A 10,261-nucleotide genomic window follows, 5' to 3' on the forward strand; every position below is an offset into this window, starting at 1 on the left:
TCCCAGCACCCTGCTCGGGGTCCCCACCAGAAACCCAAAGCACAGGGTGGCTGAGAGTGTAGGGGTCTTTCCTCCTGCCCCGAAAGACCTCAAGTCAGTGAAGTGATCCCTTCCTTCCACCAAGACGCCCCTTTATCTACATTTGTGCCTGGACCCTGTGTCTAGAAGTAGGTCATCTATCAGCCCTACTGGAGTAAGACTTATTTTCTAATTTTTACAAAGTTAATCACAATATACAACACTGTCAATCAGATATGATGCCAGGTAACTTTGGTTTCAGGTATGCTGCAGCGTCTTACTGGAGGGTTAACATCTGCACTGGACTTCCACTGCTCAGAAGAAAGCAGTCCACCCCCATCCCCAGCTTCTATATTCTGGCCACCTACTGTGCCAGGCCTCCTCTAGAGACACAAAGGGGAAGAGGAGACAGCCTCTGCCCTTGGGGGAGAAAGTGCTCTTTGGAAAATGGAATGCCCGGTTATGTAAGATACCAGGTGATACAACAGGTCTACTTTCAGATGTGGCTTCCCCAGGTTTGGGGAACCAAATACAAGACAGTAACCTGGAAAAACTCAGGCAGTCCAGGAAGAAAAAACTCAATTGATGAGAAATGTCTGTAGTAATTAAGTAACAAAAACTGCACAGGTTCCCAGGGACCAGAGCAGCCTTCTCTGTGAGGTGAAGCCCTTTATCCACCGACTGAGAGAGACATTACTTCAGTGTTTTAGAAGAGCAATGGACTCTCATAAGAATCCTTGGAATTTTACCCTCCACGAAACCACCAGAGGACTAAACGTGCTGTGCCTCTCCACAACCTGAGAGCTGTCTCTCCGAGGCTAACGGAGGTGAGGGGGTAGGAGTCTCGGCCATGCAGGCCTCAGTCCTGCCGCCAGGAACCTGTGTCTGTCCTGCTGACTTCTTGCCTCTGGGGATGAATCCTTTAGCCGGTGAAGCTCTCCATGCAGAGCACTGTGGTCTGAGGAATCCACTAGGGTCTATCGTGATCATTCCCCTGACTGAGGGAGGGCCCCATTCTCCCAGCCTCTCCCCTCCATCTGTCACCTGCGGAGAAACCACGGTTCGTCCTGGTCTATCTTGCCCAACACTCTGATAGGAATAAAAAGTGTGTGCGTGAGTGCCGCTGCTTCAGTCGTGTCGGACTCTACGCGACCCCATGGACTGTAGCCTGCCAGGCTCCTCTGTCCATAGAATTTTTCAGGCAAGAGTGCCATTTCCTTCTCCAGGGGATCTTTCCAACCCAGGGACTGGATCCACATCTCCTGCATTTCCTGCCTTGCAGACAAATTCTTTTACCACTGAGCCACTAAGAGATTCTGATCATGTTTCTGAAAAGCTGTGTTTGAAAAGGAGGAATCTGGCTTTTGCTTTCTTCTGCAGTAAACAGTTTCTTTTTCTTGAAGCTATTTTTCTGCACAATGGTTATTTTTCCTTTATAAAGACCTTGATATTTTCAAAAGCTTGGCAGTGGGTAATTACGAGATGTTACTTATTTTCAAACTTGCCCACCAAAATAGTAGCTGAGACCTACCCATTCCCTATATAACTACTTTTGCACTTAATAATTAATCTGCCTAAGACTACCGGATTTTAACTTTCCGATACACACTGATCTTTTTTTTCCTCTTGCACCTGCAATCTTCTGTTACCTCCATCACTCTCAACCAAGAGAACAAAAAAGACAGAGCATGAAAAAGATTTCAGGGATCGGCCTCAAAGAACTGAAAACCTGACCCAAACAAATTCAGGAAAGGAGGCGCAGGAAGCAGGCTTGTATCTTAGGGCGTGAAAAGAGCAAGGTCTCCACAATCCCCATGTTTTGTCTCCCCTGCGTCTGCTCTTGATTCCCGCGTCCTTCTCTCGCTTCCCTTGCCCTAATCAGCAGCTCTGAAGTCCGAGATCCCTAACCCTCCGCAGACACCCATTCGGGGCTGCCCAGCAGCATCAGTGACACGGCCCACAGCTTGGACTGTCCGCTGCAACAGAGATGGTCCAGCACCACCAACGCGAGAGCACACACTTGGCGCGTGTGTCAGAGAAACAGTGCCGCCCGGTCCTGGCAGGCGTGTCCCCACTACAGCTTTGCAAGGGAGACGTCTTGCTGGACACACACGCATCCCTGCACGGTGGGGACACTAGCGCGCCCCCCGGACGGAGGCGGAGGGACGAGGGGGGTAACCCGCAGCTGGCAGGAAGGGGCACGGTAACAGCTGGGCATGGTCCTGACACACTCCGCAGACCAGTTCTGGGATGGCTGCCACACGGAGAGGCAGCCGGCCGGCAGCGCCTATAGCTGAACCGACCCTGCCCTCCAGACAGGACTCGCGTGGTGCGGAGAGCGAAGGGGCGGCCCGGAGGCCACGTCCGGGGCGCACCGCCTGGGTCCTCAGCCGGTCCTCAGCCGTGCCCGCGCCCCGCTGCAGAAGGCGGCCCCTGGCTGAGTCGCGGCGGCGGGATTCCGCACCCCGGCGCACAGGGCAGCGGTTGCTCTGCAGAGGTCGCCCCCCCAACCCAGCCGGGGACGGACCTCAGAGCGCCTCCGGCCGACCGCGCGCGGGGAGCCTCAGGCCGACCGCGGCGGGTGGGACCACCGCGCGCACACACAGGTGCCCACCCCCGCCGGCGCGCCCCGCGCCCGCCCAGCCGCCGCGGGCCCCGACCCCCGCGCCGCTCCCCGCGCGCACACCTGCCGTCGCCGCCCCCCGCGCCTGTCACCGCAGCCCGGGCGCGCGGCCCTTTGTCGCAGAGACACGCCCGCCCGGCGGCCCCGTCCCCCGCCCTCAGAAGCGCCCAGAGCGCTCGCGGCCGCGCGGCCCTTTGTTGGCGCGGAGCCGCCCCGCGCGCCGGCCGCCGCCCGCTCACCTCCGGCCAGCAGCAGCAGCAGCGGCGGCAGCGGCGACCCCGCGGCCCTCAGCAGCCGGCCCATGGTGCCGCGTCGCCGCTCCGCAGCCGCCTGGGCGCCTCAGGGCCGCACGGGCGGCGGCGGCAGCGGGGGCGGCGCGCGCGCGCCCATTGGCCCGCGAGGCCGTCACTCGCCCCGCCCCGCCCCGCCACGTGCGCGCCCCGCCCCTCCGCCCTGCCACCGGCCAATCGACGTCGCGGAGGTCGGGGGCGAAGCCAGCGCGCTGCCCGCGCCTCGCGCGCCTCGCACCTCAGCCGTCTCGCCTCACAGGTCCGCAGCCGCCTGGCGCTCAAGTCTCCGGAACTCCGGGCGTGGCCGCGGCGCTGAGGGCCGAGCTGGCGAGGCTGCGCCCGGGCTTCTTTCTCGGGCGCGGGTGGACTCCGTCCGGGTGAAGCACTGCCCGAACCAAGCTCTGGAGAAGGCAATGGCACCTCACTCCAGTGTTCTCGCCTGGAAAATCCCATGGATGGAGGAGCCTGGTGGGCTGCGGTCCATGGGCTCGCATAGAGTCGGACACGACTGAGCGACTTCACTTTCACTTTCATGCATTGGAGAAGGAAATGGCCACCCACTCGTGTTCTTGCCTGGAGAATCCCAGGGACGGCGGAGCCCGGTGGGCTGCTGTCTATGGGCTCGCATAGAGTCAGACACGACTGAAGCGACTTAGCAGCAGCAGCAGCAGAACCAAGCTCACGCCTTTCTGAATAACTCTTGAGAGGCGTAAGTCCCATGATGTTATTAATAGTTTATTCATAAATTGAGAACACTGCATATCAAAATCCGCAGAGCGCAGCCAACGGGTCAGAGTTTATAGCCACAGATGCTACTAGAAGACAGTAAAAGAAAGCGAATTAAGTATCCGACGTAAGAGGCTTTAACACGCACGTACACGGAGCAATCAACACATTTGTTGACATAAGAAAACCCCAGTAGAACTAACTGCTAAAAGCCTGAGAAAGATGAAGCTGCCAAATCTTTTACCATCAAGAAAAGAAGACCTGAGTATAAATACCATTAGAAATGAAAAGGAGAACAAAACTACAAATAAGTTATTTTAAAATTATAAGCAAAACGACACATATTATTAACATTTAAACTGTAATTGCAGTATATACTTTTAAGGAAAAAAACAAATGACTGATTCAAGTAGTAGAAAAAGCTAAATAAGCAACAATGGGCAAAAAATAAAAGATAATTAAAATATCCTCCTAAAAAAGATATATCAAATAAACTGCAGAGCAAAGTTACAAAGCTTCCCAATTGACTTTATGAAGTTGGAATAACAATTTAAAAAGCCCTAAGCCAATCTTATGGAGTGCAGATGCAACTTTCATGAAGAAATATGAGCAAGGTGAAGGCTGCATGTACTAAATATGTTGGGCTTCCCTGGTGGCTCAGTGGTAAAGAATTCCCCTGCCAATGCAGGAGATGCAAGAGACATGGGTTCGATCTCTGGGTCTGGAAGATCGATCACCTGGAGAAGGAAATGGCAAGCCACTCCAGTATGCTTGTCAGGAAAATCCCATGGACAGAGGAGCCTGGGGGGCTACAGTCCAAGGGGTCGCAAAGAGTCAGACACTACAGAGCAACTGAGCACGCACAGGAGACTAAGGCCCTGCACGGCTCGCAGCAGGGCCAGTGCTTCCCAACGGCATGCAGTGAGGCAGCCTCTGCTCCTCATACAAGGAACAAACAAAACCTTCAGAAGCAAGGAAGGAAAACTCCCTTAATTCAATAAAGGATGTCTCCTAGAAACCTACAGCAATCATACTTAACGAAGAAAAATCAGAAGCATTCCCATTAAGTGAGGAACAAGAAAAGGATGATCATTACCCCCATAAATATTGAATATTCTGTAAGAGACAATGCAATAAGGCATGATAAAGGAATAAAATAGGATAAAAATTTGGAAAGGCAATTATTTGCAACCATACCTAACAAAATTCAAGATAACTGACAGACTAACCAAAAACTAGTAAGATTTCAGCAAGATTTCTGGGTATAAAATAACATGGAAATCTAATGTTTTAACATATCAATAAACAATTAGAAGATATAGTTGGGGAAAAGATCCCATTCACAACACAGCTATTGAAAAGCAGGAATAAATCAAATAGAGATATAAAGTCTAGGTGAAGAGAATGCTGCAGCGTCACATAACACCAGAAGAAAGGGGGAAAGGCATCTTGCTGCTGGATGGGGCGACTCCATGTTGTAAAGACATCAATTAACCAGATTAAACAACAAATTCAATGCAATGCCAATAAAAACACCTAGTGGAAGGCTTTGTGGAATTTGACAAACTGATGTAAAGATGTATGTTGAAGAGAAAATACGCAAGAGCCAAGGAGACTTTTATCAAAACACTTATACAAATTACAATAGTAATTAAAACCACTCTACAAAGTACTATTAATAGCAAACTAAATCCGGCAACATATAAAAGAGTTTTATACCACGGCCAGTGAGATTTCTCTCAGGAACCTGTAACATATGCATAAACAATGAAATGAAACAGAGTTCAGGAACAGACTGCTGCATGTGCGAAAATGTATTACGAAGGGAGCTTCGTAAGAAGATAGTCAATAAACAGTGCTATGTCAATTATATTTGAAAATATAAAGTTAGATCCATATTTTACACCATGAAAAGTAAAAGTGGCTCAATTGTGTCCAATTCTTTGCAACCCCGTGGACTATAGAGTCCATGGAATTCTCCAGGCCAGAATACTAGAGTGGGTAGCCTTTCCCTTCTCCAGGGGAGCTTCCTAACCCAGGGATGGAACCCAGGTCATCATACATAGCAATTAAACTGAAATACCAAATCTAATCATTTAAAAAGCTGCTTTAAATATTGGCAAATAATATAAGTCATATATTAACCAAACAACCAACCAAACACAAAAGGCATAAAGGAAGTGACAGAGGTGTGTGTATGTGTGTGTGTGTGTGTTTTAGTTGCTCAGTTGGTCCAACTCTTAGTGACCCCATGAACTGTAGCCCACCAGGCTTGTCTGTCCATGGAATTCTCCAGGCAAGAATACTGGAGTGGATTGCCATTCCCTTCTCCAGAGGATCTTCCTGACCCAGGGATTGAACCCTAGTCTCCTGCATCACAGGCAGATTCTTTACAGTTTGAGCTACAGGGAAGTCCTGGTTGAGATATACATCTACATAAAAATAAACACCAAACACTGACAGGAAAATACCAACACTTCATAAACTTGTTCAGAAATTAGAACAGCAGGGAACACTTCCAAACTCATTATATGATGCCAGTATTACCCTGAAACCAAAATCAGATATAGACAGACATTACAAGAAATAAAAAAAAAAAACCATAGACCACTGTCTCTTATGAACATAGACACAAAACCACTCTACTAAGTACTATTAATAGCAAACCAAATCCAGCAACGTATAAAAAAGTTTTATACCATGGCCAGCGAGAATCTCGCTTGTATCTCAGGAATACAAGGTCATTTTAACATCTGAAAATCAATCAATGTTATAACCATATCAAAAACGGCCAAAATGCACACAATCATTTCAATAGCTGCAGAAAAAGCATTTGACATGATCCAGTACCCTTTCATGATAAAAACCCTCCAGAAACCAGGAATAGGAGGGAGCCTTCCCAACCTGATAATAGTATCTACAAAAGCCCTGACACTAACATCATGCCTAATGGTGGGGCTGAAAGCTTTCCCCCATGACCAGGAACAACACAAGGCTGTCCACTGTGGCCACTTCTATTCCATACAGCACTGAGGTTCTAGCCAGACAGGTAGGCAAGAAAATGAAATAAGAGGCATCCTGAGTGGAAAGGAAGAAGGAAAGCTATGCCCATTCATAGATGATGTAATCTTACACATAAAAAATGCTGAGTTTTCATCCACTAAAAACCTGTTAGAACTAATGAACAAGTTCACCAAGGTAGCAGCACGTAAGATCAATATATAAAAGTCAGTGTATTCTGCACACTGCCTGGTAAGCAGAATCATGGCCCTTAGGACGTCTCTGACCTCCAGCACGTGTGAATACATTCCCTCACAGGGAGAATGGGGACTCTGCAGGGGCCATTAAGTTAAGGACATGGGAAGGGAGACGATGCTGGATCACTCAGGTGGACTCAGGGTCATCACGAGGCTTCTCACAAAGGAAACAGGGAGGAAGGAGAGTCAGAGTCAAGACAAAACATGACCATGAGAGCAGAGTTCAGTGATGCTGTTTCTGGCTTTGAAAACGGCAGAAGGGGCCAGGAGCGAAGGGACGCAGGCACCCTCTAGAAGCTGGAAGAGGAAGCAAAGGAACTTCTACCCAGAACTCTGCTGACACTTTGATCTTAGCTTGGTGAGACCCATTTCAGACTTCTGACCTCCAAAACTGTTAAGACAGTAAGTTTGTGTTACTTTAAGCCTCTGAAGTTGTAGGAATGGCAACCCACTCCAGTATTCTTGCCTGGAGAATTCCATGGACAGAGTAGTCTGGCAGGCTGAAGTCCATGAAGTCGCAAAGCAGAAATAGGAACATATAAATTGCAATGAAGTAAGAAAATTCCACTTAAAAGACCATCAAAAGTATATTAAATACTTGGAAATAAGTCTATAAAATAAGTACAAAACCTTCTCTGAAAACTACAAACATTGCTGAAACACATTAAAGAAAACCTGTGACCCGTGGCGGATTCATGTTGATGTATGGCAAAACCAATACAATATTGTAAAGTAATTAGCCTCTAATTAAAATAAATAAATTTAAATTAAAAAAATAAAATTCTGTATAAAAAAATAATAATAAAATAAAACCTGTGTAAGTGGATGGACAGCCCATCTCATGGATGAGAAGACTTGAAATTGTTAAGATAGCAATCCCCAAAGTGATCTATGGATTCAACGCAATCCTCATCAAAATTCTTGCTGGCTTCTTTGCAGAAACTGATAAACTGATTCCAAATATCATATGGAATTCAAGGGGTCCAGGTTAGCCGGAACAATCTTAGAAAGTAAAACAAAGTGAAAGTATCCTTGGGATAAAATGGAGAGTTCAGAAATAAACCCTCCCATTTATGGCCATATACCTGGCAGGGTTCCAAGGCAATCCGTGGAGAGAGAGCAGTCTCTTCCACAAACAGTGCTGGGACAGGTGGACATGCACACCCAGAAGCATGACAGGTAGACCCCCCACCCCCAACATCATACACAAAGTGTACGCCAAACAGATCAAAGACCTAAATGTAAGAGAGAAAACTCTGACTCTACTAGAACAAACCCTGGGGGAATATATTCATGACCATGGCTTAGGCAATAGTTTTTCAGATGATACCAAAAGCACAAGCCTTAAAAGAAAAATACATATAGGAGACTGAGAAATGAAAAACATTTTGTGCGTCAAAGGACACCATCGGGGGCTTCCCAAGTGGCACCAGTGGTAAAGAACCCACCTGCTAATGCAGGAGACATAAGAAATGCAGGTTTGATCCCTGGGTTGGGAAGATCCCCTGGAGGAGGGCATTGCAAAGGACACCATCAAGGAAGTGAAGACAACCCACAGAATGGGGAAAAAATACTTGGAAATCCTAAATCTGATAAAGGACTTATGTCTAGGCCACATAAAGAACTCATAACGCAAAAAGACTGCCTAATGAAACATGGGCATAAATGCACAGACACTAGTGCACAGAAGACATGCGAATGGGCAATGAGCGTGAACAGACGCTTAACACCATCAGCCATCAGGGGGATGAAAAGCAAAATCACAGTAACAAACCACTTCAGACTTCCCTGCTGGTCCGGTGGTTACGAATCACCCTGACCACGCAGGGTACAGGTTCGATCCCTGATCTGGGAAGATGCCACGTGCCGTGGAGCAACTAAGTCCATGCACCACAATGACGGGGCCGCACTCCAGGGCCTGTGCTCGAAAACAAGAGAAGCCACCACAATGAGAAGCTTGCACCATGCAAAAAGAGGAGCCCCTGCTCTCTGCAAGTGGAGAAAACCCACATGCATCAATGAAGACCCAGCGCAACCAAAAGAAAGAAACCAGTCCACAGGCACTAAGGATGACTAACATCAAAAAGACAGTTTTGTGCAGAACATGGAGAAACAAATCAGAGCCCTCATGGACTACTGGTGGGAAGGCACAACGCTGCAGCTGCAGCAGAAGACAGGCTTGTGGCTCTTCCAGACGAAACAGCCGCCGCCATGACCCCGCAACTCCACTTCCGGGTACACACCCGAGAGAAAACGTGTGTCCACACAGAAACTCGTTACAGGGATGCTCACAGCAGCATTCCCAACAGGCAGGCGCTCATCAGCCGACGCGTGGACAAGGTGTGGTGGTGGTGTTCAGTCACTCAGTCGTGGCTGACTGAGAGCCCGTGAGCTGCAGCACCCCAGGCTTCCCTGTCTCTCACTAGCTTCCCTAAAATAGAATGTTACTCAGTAGTAAGAACTGGAGCGCCGACATATGCTGAAGGAACCTTAAAAAACCTTAGGCTAAGTGAAAGAAGCCGTCACAGAACACCAGCTAGTGCAGGATTCCTTGTGTGCGAAACATCCAGAAAAGGGAAATTCAGACACAAAGTACATGTGTGGTTGCTGAGGGTGGGGGTGGGGGTGAGGAGGGAAGGAGAGTCAATTTCAACAGGTGTGGGTTTGGGGGAGGACTAAAACGTCCTAAAATTGATTCTGGTCGATGGCTGTATAATTCTGAACGTGCTAAGACCACTGAGTTGTAGATTTTAAATCATGTTATTTAACTATGTCCCAATAAACCTGTTACCTAAAATAACACAAGTGTCCACAAGTGTACATCTTACATTTGTCTTTAATACCCATGTAGATGTATGCAGTATCAGTATATTTAAAAGTTTTACCTGCATGATATCACATCTTCCAGTATCTTTTCAGTCACAACTACATTTCAGATTAACCCATTAATAAACTTGCTAGGAAGGACTGTAGGCACAAGAGGGCAGCAGAGGATGAGATGGTTGGATGGCATCACTGACTCAGTGGACACGAATATGAGCAAACTCGTGGAGATACTGAAGGACAGAGGAGCCTGGCGTGCTGCAGTCCATAGGATCGCAGAGTCGCACGTGACTTAGTGACTCAAAAACAACAAAATTGCAGGAATAAAAACTTTTAACTATTCAATCCTAAACTATATCAAAGGAAAAGCTTCCTTTGATCCCATGTGGCCTGCCAGCTGCCCCACCCCGCTTCAGAACCAGACTTCTCAGGTTCCCACCTGTCAGCTTCCACTTCCTTCCACACACACACCTCTACTCACGCTGCACTGATGCTGCTGGCCAAGGTCACGGTCGACCTCTGCG

The 10,261-nt window shown here is 48.2% G+C and overlaps 1 protein-coding gene across 1 annotated transcript in view; it reads right to left on the reverse strand.

The window, feature by feature from the left end:
- PODXL2 (podocalyxin like 2) overlaps positions 1-2,974 on the reverse strand; it is a 40,579-nt gene extending 37,605 nt beyond the window's left edge. Inside the window, exon 1 of the mRNA XM_055557622.1 lies at positions 2,881-2,974. Within this exon, the coding sequence (XP_055413597.1) occupies positions 2,881-2,944 (64 nt within the window). The 5' untranslated portion in view covers positions 2,945-2,974. The remainder of the gene's footprint in view (positions 1-2,880) is intronic.
- Between the last annotated feature and the right edge of the window lie 7,287 nt (positions 2,975-10,261).

The sequence above is a fragment of the Bubalus kerabau genome, chromosome 20, assembly GCF_029407905.1.
Source record: "Bubalus kerabau isolate K-KA32 ecotype Philippines breed swamp buffalo chromosome 20, PCC_UOA_SB_1v2, whole genome shotgun sequence".
Classification (NCBI taxonomy): Eukaryota; Metazoa; Chordata; class Mammalia; order Artiodactyla; family Bovidae; genus Bubalus; species Bubalus kerabau.